This window comes from Microcaecilia unicolor, chromosome 2 (genome assembly GCF_901765095.1).
Source record: "Microcaecilia unicolor chromosome 2, aMicUni1.1, whole genome shotgun sequence".
Taxonomy (NCBI): domain Eukaryota; kingdom Metazoa; phylum Chordata; class Amphibia; order Gymnophiona; family Siphonopidae; genus Microcaecilia; species Microcaecilia unicolor.
In genome coordinates, this window is record NC_044032.1 from 190,147,201 (window position 1) to 190,163,781 (window position 16,581).

General features: G+C 41.8%; 1 protein-coding gene across 1 annotated transcript in view; it reads left to right on the forward strand.

The window, feature by feature from the left end:
• The window catches only part of SLC12A2 (solute carrier family 12 member 2), a 352,311-nt gene that overhangs the window by 172,591 nt on the left and 163,139 nt on the right, over positions 1-16,581 (forward strand). Inside the window, exons 11-12 of the mRNA XM_030193587.1 lie at positions 2,006-2,113; positions 8,629-8,752. Of these exons, the coding sequence (XP_030049447.1) occupies positions 2,006-2,113; positions 8,629-8,752 (232 nt within the window). The remainder of the gene's footprint in view (positions 1-2,005; positions 2,114-8,628; positions 8,753-16,581) is intronic.

Genomic DNA, 16,581 nt, shown 5'->3' on the forward strand with positions numbered 1-16,581 from the left:
CGTTGTCATGACCTGCTAGGCCCACTTTAGGCTGGAGCACCATCCTCGATATGGCCTCCACCCCTTTTTTGGCTCAAAATTGAGGAGATTAATTTGGCCACGATTCTTTTTTTTTTTTCAGTGTCTCAAAAGATCCCCTCTGGCTTCAAGAGGTGCGCTCAGTGTAATCGGGTGATTTCGGTAACAGATCTGCACTCACGGTGCATTGGGTGCCATGAGCCTAACTTTTTTCCATCTCTATTTTAAAAATGCAGCGGAGGACATGGAGGGTGTGACCAGCTCAACAGGAGAAACCTTTTGGCTTTTCAAAGACCGGTGCATCCACATTTGCACTTGAAAAACACCACTGTTTACTTGTTAATGTGAAAAGTGCTAATCTTTGGAATTGTCTCCAGTTTTATGTGGCATATTCTAATTTCCTTTTATTTTGTTTTTGCTTTCCCTGCTCTCTCCCTTGATGTTGACTGGTGCTGTTTTCTTATATTTGAATACATTTTTTTATACTTCATATGAAAATGTTAAATATATTTTTAAAAATTCTAGTCAGAATTTTGTGATACTGTATTGATTTTTTTTAAAGTTTAGGGGCCCTTTTACTAAGCCGCATAAGCGTGTACGTGTGCCCAACGCACGCCAAAATGGAGTTACCGCCCGGCTACTGCGTGGCTGTTGCAGTAATTTCATTTTTGGTGTGCGTCTGATAAATAAATTTTTATTTTTAGATGCGCATATCGGATGCATGCCAAGTGGCATTTGATGCGCGTAGGTCATTACCGCCTGGTTATCACATGAGTCTTTACCGCTAGGTCAATGCCTGGCGGTAAGGTCTCAGACCCAAAATGGACGCGCTGCAATTTTGATTTTACCGCACATCCATTTTCGGTGAAAATTTGTAAAAAGGCCTTTTTTACTGGCGCACTGAAAAACGGATCAGTGCATGCCCAAAACCTGTGCCTACACTATCACAAGACATTTTTCAGTGTGTCTTTGTAAAAGGACCCCTTAGTTTGTAATGATTATAATCTGCCTTGGATTAGGTGGAATATAAATCATAACATACTTCTTATAACACCCTTCTTTGAGACAGCAGAATGGTTTACAGTATCATAGAGGACAAACAATTTGATCCTCTTGTCATTTACGAGTTCGTCCACCTTTCTCATGTGAGACTTGGTTGCTGCTACAGGTTGTCCCCTTCAATTTTGATCACATAAATTAGCCCTTCCCGATCCACAATCTTTACTTTTTTTTTTTTTTGTGGTCCAGCAATGCACAATACTGGTATCTATACAGTGATAACCCATAAAACAAACTCAGTTCAGTTCAATTTCAACTGGAAAGATTCCAGTAGTCTAACATGGCACGTTGCTTAAATTGCACTATGTGCCCACTGAATGCTTCTGTTTTCACAAGCAGTAGCAACAGTCTCTTTATACAGGTACTTTCTGCCTACTGCAGTAAAAGAAGAAATTTCAAAGAACAAATGAATACATGTAGCGCGTCAGTACTGCCATCTGCTGAAGTGGAGGCATTACGTTTCATTCAACTCTTGTATGTAAGAAATATTGATTAGAGCTGGATCCTGGACTGATTTTTCTTCACAGAGTAGTAGACAAATAGAATAGCCTCCCCATGGAGAATGGAGTAGGCAAAAGTAGTATTGGAATTCTCAGTAGTATGGGAAAGTATGGTACCTATAATACTAGATTCACATGGATCAACTTAGTCTTCTCTGTATTTATCCCATGCTTCCTTAATTCTGATACTATCATATCTGCAACATCAGTGCACCCAGGAGAATTAGCCTAGACAGTGGGATGGCCACTTCTCCATTGTATTATAAAGGATATACTGCAAAGAAGAGACATTATTTAATTTTAAGTGTATACAACTTTATGCTGAATGGAAAGTTTTAATGTATATGTTTAGAACTGTGTTCACTTATTAAGAATACTATAGCATATATGTAACTTTTTTTTTTTTTTTAATTAATTTTTCTTTTTAGGTTATGAGCATGGTGTCTGGATTTGCCCCTCTGATTACAGCAGGCATTTTCTCAGCCACCCTTTCATCTGCATTAGCATCTTTAGTGAGTGCTCCCAAAGTATTCCAGGTGAGAATAAGCTCACTGTAATATAGTTTTGCTTTTATGTCCTAAGCAAGGTGACTGGTTTTATGCTTTGAAGAGAAATATTATGAAGGAGGAAAGTTGAGGTTTAACACCATTTTGTTTGCTTATAATTGTAGTAGTCCCACCATGTGCAAGATTTAGGAATTAAGGTAAAATAAGATCAATAATTTTAACCTGAGTGTTAAAATAAGAGAAGTATTCTTGGCCCTTTTAAAAATAATCATTTTGTTTATCTCTTGCTTACTTTCTCCTATGTTGTCCTTTTTATATCAGCTCAGGGTGGCTTAGAACATTTCACATAAAACATAATTAAATCATATAGATCATTCAGCTCTCATAAATAAAACCTACAATACACCCAAACATATTAATTCGTATTACTTAGTTTATCATTAATAAAATAGCTAATTACTTCTGTACCTAATATGAAAACATGTTCATACTAGGATACCCGTTCAAACTCAACCAAAGACCTGGACAGATAAAGCTTATCTGAACAAAAAAGTGACTGAGATCCCCAAAGGCCAGAACAATGGGAACAGAAGCAGATCTCAAACACAAAATAAAAGTTCATAGTGTTTATTGGTAAAAGTGCAACACTTAGGCCCTTGTTTACAAAGCCACACTAGTTGCTGGCGGTGCAGTACTGCCGACACAGCCCATTCACTTTGAATGGGCTGTGTCGACAGCGCTAGCGCAGCTTTGTAAGCAGGTGGGGGGTTAGTGATTGATAATAAAGATTGCCTGATGTTGCCACATATAACCTTCAGGGTTACGGCAGAGGAAATACTGTTAAAATAAATATAATATTAAATTAATACTTGGATAAACATAAAATCACAAAAAATAAAACCACATACACCTAATAAGTCATATAAAATAATTAAAATATAACATTAAATTTAGAATTAATTAAAAAAATAATATATATATATATTTGAAACATATAATTTAGTAACAAATAATCCCTTATTCTACAACTTCCTTTAACAGAGTTCTATACTTGACAAGCTATAAAAAAAATGGAGAAGGAATCTTCAACAAACAATTCTTGGTAGCCAATCCAGGCAAATCTGATTCCCGCTTCTTAGACAGTTATCCTCCAAAGAACCTTGGAGATTGGAGGATTTTCTGACCCTCATAATGCAGAACAAGGGTTCTCTTCTACATCCCAACCTCCAGTCTCTGTCCCCCATAGTCTGGATGTTGAGAGCTTAAAATTTGCTTCCTTGCATTTTCCAGAGGGGTTTCTCCGGGATCTTGCTGACTTCCAGAAAAGATTCCTCTAAGAGGTGTTATTCTTTCAAGTGGAGGAGGTTTGCCATCTGTTGTGAGGGCAAGGCCCTATATCCTCTTTCTTGCCCTACTCAGACCCTGCTTGAATACCTTCTGCACTTCTCAGAGTCTGGTCTTAAAACCGAGATTATAAGGGTTAACCTCAGTGCAATTAGTGCTTACCATCACCATGTAGAAGGCAAGTCCATCTCTGGATAGCCTCTAGTTGTTCGCTTCGGGAGAGGCTTGCTTTTGACAAAGGCCCCTGTCAAACCTCTGCCTGATGGAAGCTCCTTTTGAGCCACTCGATTTCTGTTGACTGAAGTACTTGACCTGGAATGTCTTGTCTTACTACTACTGCTCAGTGAGCCTCGAGACTTAGTAGTGAAACCACCTTACACAAAGTTTTGTCATAGCAAAGTAGTTCTCTGCAAGCACCCCACGTTCCTGCCTAAGATTGTGTCAGGAGTTCCATCTCAGTCAGTCTTATCGTTCTTCCAGCATTCTTTCCCAAACCTCATGCCCATCCTGGCAAAAGCACACTGTAAGTGAATATTGGCCTTTTACCGGAAGTGGACTAGGCCCTACATACAGGCCACCCAGTTTTGTTTCTTTTGATTCCAACAGATGGGGGTCACCATCGGAAAATGCACAATCTCCAATTGGCTGGCAGATTGCATTTCTTTCACTTATTTCCAAGCTGGGTTGACTCTTGAGGAACTTGTCAAGATACATAATGTCAGAGCCATGACGGTATCGGTAGCCCACTTGAGTTCAGCTTCTATAGAAGAGATTTGCAAGGTTTCAATGTGGTCTTAGGTCCACAGAAATTCACATCTCACTATTGCCTTGAGCAGGATACCTCATGCAGTGGGTCTGTTTGGATGGACAGACAGTTCTGCAGAATTTGGGATCTAGAATCCAGCTCTACCCTCCTAGACCTGTTTTGTTCTGTTCAAGGCTGCACTTTTACTCAGTTTGTATATATTTTTCAGGTTAATTCAAATTAGAACTTGCCTTTGTGAGTTCCTATTGGCCTACTGTTGTTTTCGATGAGCGTGGTATCTAGGGATTCCTACATGTGAGAATCAAATGGCCTGCTTGTCCTCAGAAAAAGCGAAGATACTTATATGTAGCAGGTATTCTCCAAGGACAAACATGCCATTAATTCTTATATAAACCACCTACACCCTCCCACTTCTCCTTGGAGTTGTACTGATGGTCCCATGCTCGTGCAGAGGAGTTCACCGTTCCCTGAGAAGCTTCAGCACCGGGAGGACCGCAACCCCCTCCATACAGGAGGTGCCAATGCGTGGGTCTCCACACAGCCAGGACCACATACCAGCTCACAGGAAATATCTTCAATTTTCGGCTGGGGACCTGTCACTTCCAGTATTGCGTGTTGCCTTTTGGCCTCGTGCCAGCTACCAGGGTTTTCACCAAGTGTCTAGCAGCAGTTGTAGGTTTGCTATGCAGACTGGGAATCCATGTGTGTCCCTACCTGATGACTGGCTGGTGAAGAGCACGTCACAGGATGGTGCTCAGGACTCCATGTGGAGGACTATTCAGGTGTTAGAGCTACTAGGGTTAATTTTAAACTACCTCAAGTCTCATCTGCTACCTATCCAGTGATTGGAATTCATTGGAGTCCTGCTAGACACTCTGCCGGCTCTGGCTTTTCTTCCTGTGGTGTGTGCAGACGCTCTTGTCGCTCTCGCCACTCAAGTCCAAGCATCTCGGCAGGTCACAGCCCGGCAGATGTTGAGGTTGTTGGGCCATATGGCCTCTACTATTCGTATAACACCCATGGCATGTCTTCACATGAGAACTGCTCAGTGGACCCTAGCTTCCCAGTGGTGTCAGGCCACGGAGAACCTAGAGGATGTCATCCAAGTTCCGCCAGAGCTGGTTCAGTCTCTGCTGTGGTGGACAATTTGATCCAATTTGACTCTGACTCCCATTCCAAATTCCACAGCCCACGAAGGTGCTGATGACTGATGCATCCTATCTAGGGTGAGGAGCTCACTTAAATGGGTTTCACACAGTACTTGGTCAGCTCAGGAAACAGATCTCCAAATCAACCTTCTGGAGCTCAGGGTGATCTGGAATGCTGTAAAGGCTTTCAGGGATTGTATGAACAACCAAATTGCACTCTTTACAAACAGACCAGCAGGTGGCCAAGTGCTACACTCTGTGTCAGGAGGCTGTCCGGATGTGGCGTTGGGCACATCAGCATGGGATGCTCCTCGAGGCCACTTAACCTGGCAGGCAAATTCAAAAGCCTGGCTGACTGAGCAGGGTCATGTAACTGCACAAGTGTGCCCTCAGCAGGGGCGTTGCCTGTGAGATCTTCTGAGCATGGGGCGCACCCCCTCATTGAATCTCTTGTCCACTCAGTCCAATCACAGTGCCCCTCAGTTTTGTTCCAGGCTCCAGGCCCTTGACAGGCTAGTGTCGGATGCCTTCCTCCTTTATTGCAGGACAGGACTTATGTATACAAATCTTCCCATAAATCTTGTGGGGAAGACTGCAGGTCCATAATCCTGATCGCTCCTTAATGATGCTGGCAGATCTGGTTCTCTTCTTTTGGAATTATACTCTGAAGAACCATGGAGATTGGAGTGTTTCCAACCCTTATCTCACAGAACGAGGGCTTTCTTCTGCATCCCAACCTCTTGTCTCTGGCTCTCAGGGCCTGGATGTTGAGAGCTTAGAATTTGCTTCCTTGCATCATCCTGAAGGTGTCTCCAAATTCTTGCTGGTTTCCAGGAAATATTCCACTAAGTTGTTCTTGTTTCAAATTGAGGAGGTTTGCCATCTGGTGTGAGGGTAAGGCCCTAGATCCCATTTCCTGCCCTACACAGACCCTGCTTGAATACCTTCTGCACTTCTCAGAGTCTGATCTGAAGACCATCTCCCTAAGGATTCACCTCAGTGCAATTAGTGGTTATCAACGTGTAGAGGTTAATCCCATCTCTGAACAGCCTCTAGTTGTTTGCTTCAACAGAGGTTTGCTATTGACAGAGCCCCTTGTCAGACTTCCACCAGTGTCATAGGATCTCAATGGCATTCTCACCCAACTGATAGAAGCTCCTTTTGAGCCACTTGATTCCTGTCATTTATTTATTTTGTAGCATTTGTATCCCACATTTTCCCACCTATTTGCAGGCTCAATGTGGCTTACATTTGCCGTTATGGCTATTGCCATTTCCGGACTTTAGATATGCACATGATTTTGCAATCAAGTGCATACACACATGGTAGAAGAATGCATTGTGTACTTGCGTACTTTGAAGTACTTGACCTGGAAGGTCATATTTTTGGTGGCTTTTTCTTCAGCTTACAGGACCAGTGAGCTTCAGGCCTTAGTGGCAGATGCACCTTATACAAAGTTTCATCATAACGGTGTAGTTCTCTGCACGCACCCTAAGTTCCTACCTAAGGTTGTGTCTGAGTTCCATCTGAACCAGTCGATTGTGTTGACAACTTCCTTTCCCTGACCTAATGCCCATCTTGGCGAAAGTGCAGTGCACACTTTGGACTGCAAGCAAGCATTGGCCTTTTACTTTGAGTGGACTAGGCCCTACAGACAGTCTACCCAGCCTTTTGTTTCTTTTGATCCCAACAGGATGGGGGTCACCTTTGAGGAAACACACCATGTCTAATTGACTGGCAGATTGCATTTCTTTCACTTATGACCAGGCTGGCCTGAACCTTGAGGGTCATGTGAGGGCTTACAATGTCAGAGCCATGGCTGTATCGATAGCCCACAAGGTCAGCTTCCATTGAAGAAATTTGCAAGGCTGTAACGTGGTCTGCAGTCCACACATTACCTCATTACTGCCTTGAGCAGGATAACCGATGTGGTTTGGGGTTTAAAGTCAAACTCCACCCTCCTAGGCCCATTTTGTTCTATTCTAGGCTGCGTACTCATTCAGATTGTATATAGTTTCAGGTTAATTACTTTTTTGCCTTGGCAGATGTGAGGTCCAGTTGTGACCTCTGGTTGTTGTTTTTGGTGAGCCTGGTAGCTAGGAATTCCCACATTTGAGAATTATAGGCCTGTTTGTCCTCGGAGAAAGCGAAGATACTTACCTGTAGCAGGTGTTCTCTGAGGACAGCAACCCTTATATTCTCACATACCTTCTCACCTCCCTTTGGAATTGTCTCCTTTTTGCTTATGTTTTTTTTTGTACTTCTGGTCCCACACTCTCGTGGTGGACGGGAAGGCACTCGCGCATGAGCAGTGGAGCACGTCTTGCACTCAAAGAAGTGTTTTAAGCTTGTTACAAGCTCTGGACTGGCAATGTTGGACCCATGTTAACCACATTTGAGAATGTCCTGCTGTCCTCGAATACCTGCTACAGATAAGTATCTTTGCTCTAAGGCATGCTAACAGATTTAGTGTACACTAACGATCAGCATTTACTAAATAAGATGCCCATTATATTCCTATGATCGTCATTTAGCTCGTGCTAATTGCTAATTATTAGCACACGTTAAGTCTGTTAGCGCACCTTAGTAAAAGGACCCCTTAATCTTTTCGTATTGGAATTGATGTTCTTATCATTGGAGCCTTTAGCTTGTTCTTTCTTATTGTTCTTGTCTCTCATATCTGGATGTCAGATGTAACAAATAACCTATTGCTCTTGATTTGCAATGTATTTTATTTTTCTCTTTATTGTCTGTTAGTCTTTGTGACAGAAAGGGTTAACATAGTTCTGAATAGGTGTTTGCGTGATACCTTGTGTATTATATGATCCCTAGATTTTCAGTACATCTGAGGGTAGGAATGAATTTTCCTAGAGGAGTGTGCCCCCCTCCCCCTATACCCTCGCATCTCCTCCATTCACTCATGCAGGCCACAGGCACATATTAGGATATGCTTTTATTAGTGCTTCTCAAATTTTAGTGCATGCAAAATTGATTTAATGTGTTACTCTACAAATTAATGTACATAAGTAAATTAAAAAGTTCTAAATGCATGATATGTTTTATTAAGCTGAATGTGAAACCAAAAAGTGTCTGAAAATCACAGGAAAGTTTGAAAATGAAGCAGAAATTGTTTTTGTGAGTATCTGGGAAAGTAGGTGTCTTTAGTTGTGTGAAGAACTTCTTTAAACAAAATCCTCACAGTGGTATATTTACCCATTATGTTCTGTATTTTCATCAGTAATTAAGAAAATTAATATTCGGTCTTATCCTTTTTTTTTTCTTTTCAGGCTTTGTGCAAGGATAACATCTATCCTGGCCTCGAGATGTTTTCCAAAGGATATGGAAAAAACAATGAACCTCTTCGTGGTTACCTTCTAACATTCTTCATTGCACTAGGATTTATTCTGATTGGTTAGTTATTGAAAGAGAAGTGTTACAAAGTTTAACGTATTTAAATTTAGAAAGAAAATAAGGTCCAAATAAAGGTCCTCTTACTAAACCATTCACTTTGAATGGGCTTTGTTGGCATTGCCGAGCAGGTATTGCTAGCGCGTTTGCTAAAAGAGGCCCAAAGAATATAGTAGACAAACTTGAGTCCTTATATTTATAGGGGTGTAATGTTACACGATTGTATTTTGGGTAAGTGTGTGTAATACCAAATATGTATTGAAATATTTCTCATCCACCATTGCCATCTGTTTACTTCCCTCTCATACTACTACTACTACTTATCATTTCTATAGCACTACTAGACGTACGCAGCACTGTACACTTGAACATGAAGTTCATACCTCAGCAGATTTTTAACACTGGGAAACTCCAAAAGTGAATCTTTTTGCCACAGAAGAGAACACAGTACACAGTTTTTTGCTCCCGGATTCCTTCTCAAAACAGCCTCTAGCTCTTGCGATTTCCTTGGAGAGCACATCTTCTCTATGCATTTCTTCCCATTCCTGTCATCTCAAATGTCATACAAAAGATAATTATGGACTCTGCTGTCATCATCCTCATAGCCCCTGACTGGCCTTGTCTGCCATGATATCCATGGCTCTCACTCCTAGCCCTTGACAACCCGCTTCCTCTGTGGGGCATATCTAACCCTTCTCTCCCAACAGGGAGATTGCCACCAATATTGCAGCATTATCACTTGAGGCTTGGTGCCTAAATATATCTTTTCAGACGCTTTCTTACCCTTAATCCAGCAAGTACTTAAGGCTGCTAATAAAACTTTCTTCACAGAAGTCTTACTCCCTGAAGTGGAAGCGTTTTTCCATTTGTTGTGCTTCGCATAATCTCAATCCAGTTGACTTTTCAGGTCCTGATTTACAGTATTTTCGCTCTTTCTGATTCTGGTTTGGAAACATCTTCAATGATAGTACATCTGGCAGTTATATCTTCTCTTCATATGGGTTATGACAGCAAGGCAATCTTTACTCACCCTTTAATAAAGCAGTTCTTGAAGGACTTGATGCATCTATAACTACCACTACAGCTTCTGTCTCCATTGGATTTAAACTTAGTATTGGATCAGTTAAGACCACTACTCGAACCAATAGCTATAGCATCTTTTGAAGTTCCTTATGTGTAAAACACTCTTCCTTATCAACATAGTATCAGCACACTATAGTAGCAAACTTCAAGCTTTGCTTCACTATCCTTCCTACACCAAATATTTTCCCACAAAGACTCTGCTATGTATTCAGCCTAAATTTTTATCTAAGGTGGTATCGCCTTTTCATCTAAAACAGGATATTTGACTTCAGTTTTCTTTCCAAAGCCTCATTCACAACCACTGATTCCACACTACATACTTTAGATCATGTCAACACCCACTGAAAGTTTTCTCCTTTTTTTTTCTGTCTTATCCTCATCATTTAGGCCTTCCAATATCCAAGCATACTTTATTTTCTTGGATGGCATATTGCATCTTTTTTTTGTTGTGAGTAAGTGAATTTGACCACCTGGTAAACCTGGAGCTCACTTGTGAGGCTTTACTTATCTGGACATTTGCAAAACTCTGACATGATCCTCTCTGCATACTTTCATGAAGCATCATTGCAGAGACACTGCCTCTAGGACAGATACAAACTTTGGTCAGTTTGTGGTATGAAATCCTGTTTACTTGACCTATACTTCCTCCACCCAAGCATTAGTTCAGGTTGCTCCCAAGCAGAGTTGCTTACCTGTAATAGGGATTCCCCATGGACATCAGGGTAATGCAGACATGCCTTCCCTCCCACCATCCCCTAAACAAAAAAAAAAAAAGAGAAAATAGGGCACTGTGAACCAGTGGCATAGCTATGGATGGGCACAGACCCACCCATTATTGGCACAGGCTCACCCTATCTGGTTGCCGGTGAGGCTCCCAGAGTGCTTCAGTGGTGGCCACCTCCACTCCCCTGTCTCCTTTTCCTCTGCCCCCTCCTCCACCTATAACCTGGAAACCCCCCTCTCAACTCCCCTCCCATTCCTACTCCCCTCCCATTCCTACTCCACCTGAGAACTTATGGTGGTGGCAGCAGCAATTCACATCCGCTGCCTGCTCTGGCCCCACAGAGTTCCATCTATCAGATAGGAAGTGCCATCATGAGGGCGGGATGCAGTAGAGGGAAACCTGTGGGATGGCACAAGCTGCAGATATGAATCTCCACTGCCACCAGTAGTCTCAGGTAGAATGGAGACAGGTGAGGAGGAGTTGCCAGGCCAGTTGGGAGAGGGGCAGGGAGAGATGCAGACAAAAGGTGGTGGTGGTTGGGGGAGGGAGTTTTGGAAGGGCCCACCCATGTTTACTCCTGGCCCCACAAAATGGCAAGTCTGGCTACGTCACTGGTGTAACGCAACAATTCTCAATATATCCTTTCGTGCTTTATTAAAGACTCATCTGTTTCAGCAAGCTTTCCGTATTTAGGTTTGGGTTGATTCTGCAACAAGGGGTCAAGGATGGGTTTAGCTGTGTGAATTGATAGTTTGGACTCTTATAGGTTTTATTGTCTTTTATATATTTTGTATATTGTTTTATTGTCTTTGACTATGTTCTTTGTGTGACTGAGGTAATGTTTGGTTGTGTTCTTTCCTATCTACAATTGGCGTTCTTTTCCATTCTTTCTGTTTTTATTGATTTTATTGTAAACCGCTTTAATTTGCTTGCAACAAAAGCGGTATAGCAAGTTTAATAAACGATAAATGATGAACTTTGATTCTCAAATGTTTTCGGAAAGTTTTTCCTCTGAGTATTTTCAGCTAGTGGTTCTCACACCTGTCCTGGAGGACCACTAGCTAGTCGAACTTTCAGGATATCCCTAATGAATATTAATGAAACAGATTTACATATAATTGAGGTGGTAAACATGCTAATCTTTCTCATCCATATTCATTACGATATCTTGAAAACCCAACTGGCTACTGATCCCCCAGGACAAATGTTCAGTTCTAAGCAGCTTACCTAATCGGTATTAAAATATCATAAAACTTGTGGGAAACAAAATATTACTGCCAACTCCAGACTTCGCGCCTTCTGTCTCGCTGCACCCTACGCCTGGAATAAACTTCCTGAGCCCCTATGTCTTGCCCCATCCTTGGCCACCTTCAAATCTGGACTGAAAGCCCACCTCTTTGGCATTGCTTTTGACTCGTAACCACTTGTAACCACTCGCCTCCACTTACCCTCCTCTCTTCCTTCCCGTTCACATTAATTGATTTGATTTGCTTACTTTATTTATTTTTTTGTCTATTAGATTGTAAGCTCTTTGAGCAGGGACTGTCTTTCTTCTATGTTTGTGCAGCGCTGCGTATGCCTTGTAGCGCTATAGAAATGCTAAATAGTAGTAGTAGTAGTAGTAGTAGAACCAATGAGGAGAGCACTGACTTCAGCTGAGTGGGAAGGACACCTAAACACCTCATTAGCTAAACAAAATGCAGTTTAAGCTAGAGAGGGTTCTGGCTAGAAAGCCTGTAGAGACAACTTACTATAAGTGTCTACATTATCCTAATGTCCACGGAGAACCCCTGTTACAGGTAAGCAACTCCACTTAATAGTCAACTGATAGTACCTACAGTGGAAGATCAGTCTGTAAGAATGTTACTTCATCTCCTACATTGGGCTACTTCCTGGTTGATACTGCATAAGTGTAAGCTTAACACAGAGAAGTCTGAGCTAGTTTTCTTTAGCCATAAACAAGCTTCTCTTATCTGGTGGCTAGAGGTATAATGTCCTCAAGACCGAAAACACTATAATACCTATGTATCGCATCATGGTGCGTCCGCACCTTGAATATTGCGTTCAGTTCTGGTCGCTGTATCTCAAAAAAGATATAGCAGAATTAGAAAAGGTTCAAAGAAGAGCGACCAAAATGATAAAGGGGATGGAACTCCTCTCGTATGAGGAACAGTTAAAGAGGTTAGGGCTCTTCAGCTTGGAAAAGAGATGGATGAGAGGAGATATGATTGAGGTCTACAAAATCCTGAGTGGTGTAGAACGAATAGAAGTAAATCGGTTTTTTGCTTGTTCCAAAAGTACAAAGACTGGGGGACACACGAAGTTGCATGGAAATACTTTTAAAACAAATAGGAGGAAATATTTTTTCACTCAATGAATAATTAAGCTCTGGAACTCTTTGCTGGAGGATGTGGTAACAGCGGATACCCTTTGCTGGAGGATGTGGTAACAATGGATGCCGTACCGGGGTTTAAAAAAGGTTTGGACAAATTCCTGGAGGAAAAGTCCATAGTCTTCTATTGAGACAGATGTGGGAAGCCCTGGGATTTGTAGTATGGAGTGTTGCCATGATTTGGGTTTCTATAATGTAACAAAGAGAGGGAACTAAGTTCAGAAAAAGTAAAAATAAATAAATAAATAAATAAAACTACAGCACAAAGGGCCTTTAAAAACAAAAGGGAACACAGTCCTCCTATACAAAGCTCTCACACAGCAACAGTTTTTAAAGGCCCTTTGCGCTGTTTTTTTTTTTTTTTTTTTTTTGCATGATTTGTGTTTCTGCCAGGTACCGCTGCTTTTTAACATATTTATAAATGATGTAGAGATGAGTAACTAGCGAGGTAATTAAATTTGCTGATGACACAGTTATTCAAAGTTGTCAAATCGCAAGAGGATTGTGAAAAATTACAAGAGGAACTTATGAGACTGGGAGACTAGTCATCTAAATGGCAGATGACGTTTAATGTGAGCAAGTGTAAAGTGATGCATGAGGAAAAGAGGAACCTGAATTATAGTTATGCAATGCAAAGTTCCACATTACGAGTCACTGACTGGAAAAGGGATCTAGGCGTCGTCAATGATACGTTGAAACCCTCTGCTCAGTGTTCTACGGCCGCTAAGAAAGCAAATAGAATGTTAGGTATTATTAGGAAAGGAATGGAAAACAAAAGTGAGGACGTTATAATGCCTTTGTATCGCTCCATGGTGCGACCGCACCTCAAATATTGTGTTCAATTCAGGTCACCGCATCTCAAAAAAGATATAGTGGAAGTAGAAAAGGTACAGAGAAGGGTAACGAAAATGATAAAGGGGATGGGGCGACTTCCCTATGAGGAAAGGCTAAAGTGGCTAGGGCTCTTCAGCTTGGAGAAAAGATGGCTGAGGGGAGATTGGATAGAGGTCTATAAAATAGTGAGTGGAGTGGAACGGATAGACGTGAATCGTTTGTTTACTCTTTCCAAAAAGACTAGGAGTAGGAGGCACACAATGAAGCTAGAAAGTAGTAAATTTAAAACGAATTGGAGAAAATATTTCTTCACTCAACGTATAATTAAATTCTGAAATTTGTTGCCAGAGAATGTAGTAAAAGTGGTTAGCTTAGTGGGTTTAAAAAGAGATTTGGATGGCTTCCTACAGGAAAAGTCCATAGACCATTATTAAAATGGACTTGGGTAAAATCCTTCTTATTTCTAGAATAAGCAGCATAAAATGTATTGCACTGTTTTGGGATCTTGCCAGGTACTTGTGACCTGGATTGGCCACTGTTGGAAACAGGATGCTAGGCTTGATGGACCGTCAGTCTGTCCCAGTATGGCAATACTTATATACTTATGGCAGAACCTTGCATTAATGTGGAAACTTGCATTACATAATTATAATTCAGGTTCCTCTTTCACACATGCATCACTTTGCACTTGCTCACATTAAACGTCACCTGCCATTTAGTCTCTCAGTCTCGTAAGGTCTCTCTCAAATCTTCCTCGGTGAAGACCGAAGCAAAGAATTCATTTAATCTCTCTGCTTTGTCTTTCTTAATTGCCCCTTTTACCCCTTGGTCATCTAGCAATCCAACCGATTCTTTTGCCGGCTTCTTGCTTTTAATATACTTTAAAAATGTTTTACTTTGAGGGGCATAATCGAACGTAAAGGGGCGGGGCAACCCATATTATCGAAACAAGATGGATGCCCATCTTTCGTTTCGATAATACGGTCGGGGATGCCCAAATCATGAAATTTAGGTTGACCTTAGATATGGTTGTCCTTTGGTCGTTTTTGAGATGGTCGTCCCCAGTTTTCGGCAATAATGGAAACCGAGGACGCCCATCTCAAGAACGACCAAATCGAAGGCATTTGGTTGTGGGAGGAGCCAGCATTCATAATGCACTGGTCCCCCTCACATGCCAGAACACCAGCCAGGCACCCTAGGGGGCACTGCAGTGGACATCAGAAATTGCTCCCAGGGGCATAGCTCCCTTACCTTGGGTGCTGAGCCCCCCAACCCCCCCCCAACCCATTCCCCACAATTGTACACCACTACCATAGCCCTAAGGGGTGAAGGGGAGCACCTACATGAAGGTACAGTGGGTTTCGGGTGGGTTTTGAAGGGCTCACATTTACCAGCACAAGTGTAACAGGTAGGGGGGATGGGCCTGGGTCCGCCTGCCTGAAGTGCACTGCACCCACTAAAACTGCTCCAGGGACCTGCATACTGCTGTGATGGAGCTGGGTATGACATTTGAGGCTGGCATAGAGGCTGGCAAAAATTTTTAATTTTTTTTTTTAGGGTGAGAGGGGGGTTGGTGACCACTGGGGGAGTAAGGGGAGGTCATCCCTGATTCCTTCTGGTGGTCATCTGGTCAGTGTGGGCACCTTTTTGAGGCTTGGTCTTGAAAAAAAAATGGACCAAGTAAAGTCGACCAAATGCTCGTCAGGGACACCCTTCTTTTTTCCATTTTCGTCCGAGGACGACCATCTCTTTAGCACGCCCCCGTTCCACCTTCGCTATGCCTCCAACACGCCCCCGGGAACTTTGGTTGTCTTCGCGACAGACTGCAGTTGGGGACGCCCATAATCGGCTTTAAATTATGCCGATTTGGGCGACCCTGAGAGAAGGACACCCATCTCCCGATTTGTGTCAAAAGATGGGCATCTTTCTCTTTTTGAAAATGCCCCCATTTGTGTTTTTGCCTCCAACGCAATCTTTTTTTCAAAGTTTCTCTCTACCTCCTTATGAGTGCTTTGCATTTGACTAGCTATTCCTTATGCTGGTTCTTATTATTTTCAGTCGGTTTCTTCTTCCATTTTCTGAAGGATTTTCTTTTAGCTCTAATAGCTTCCTTCATCTCACATTTTAACCATGCCAGCTGTCATTTGTTCTTCCTTCCTCCTTTTTTAATACACGGAATATATTTGTCCTGGGCTTCTAGGATGGAATTTTTGAACAGCATCCAAGCCTGATGTACATTTTTGACCTTTGCAGCTGCTCCTTTTTTTTTTTTCACCGCTCTTCTCATCTTCTTAGTCTCCTTTTTGAAAGTTAAACGCTAACGCTCACCCTAGTAAAATTTTTTATTGTTACATCAAAGTAAAAATGTATCGACAGGCTTCTGTGCATTTGCTGTAGTGCCATTCTATGTATAACATTTTTGCAGTGCTGATGATACTTGCGTGCATAATATCATTCCAGCACATGTGCATATGTGTCAACACACACATTTTTAATTTTTTTGCTCAGGCTTGTATGCTGCTGTAGCTGCTCATAGCGCAGAACTGTCACACCCCCCCCCCCCCCCCCCCCCAGTTTTGTTTTTTTTACCCAGACTTGTATGCTGCTCATAGCGCAGAACTGTCGCTCATGCTGTTCATGGAGGTAATGCAAAAAGTTGGAGGCTCTCATATACTTGCAAGAAAAAACAAACAAAACTCAGATAATGAATACTATATAAAAAAATTACATATAAGAGAGGACCATCATATAATTTAATTTTCCCCATATAAATTCAGGGAAGGGATAAAGATATAATCA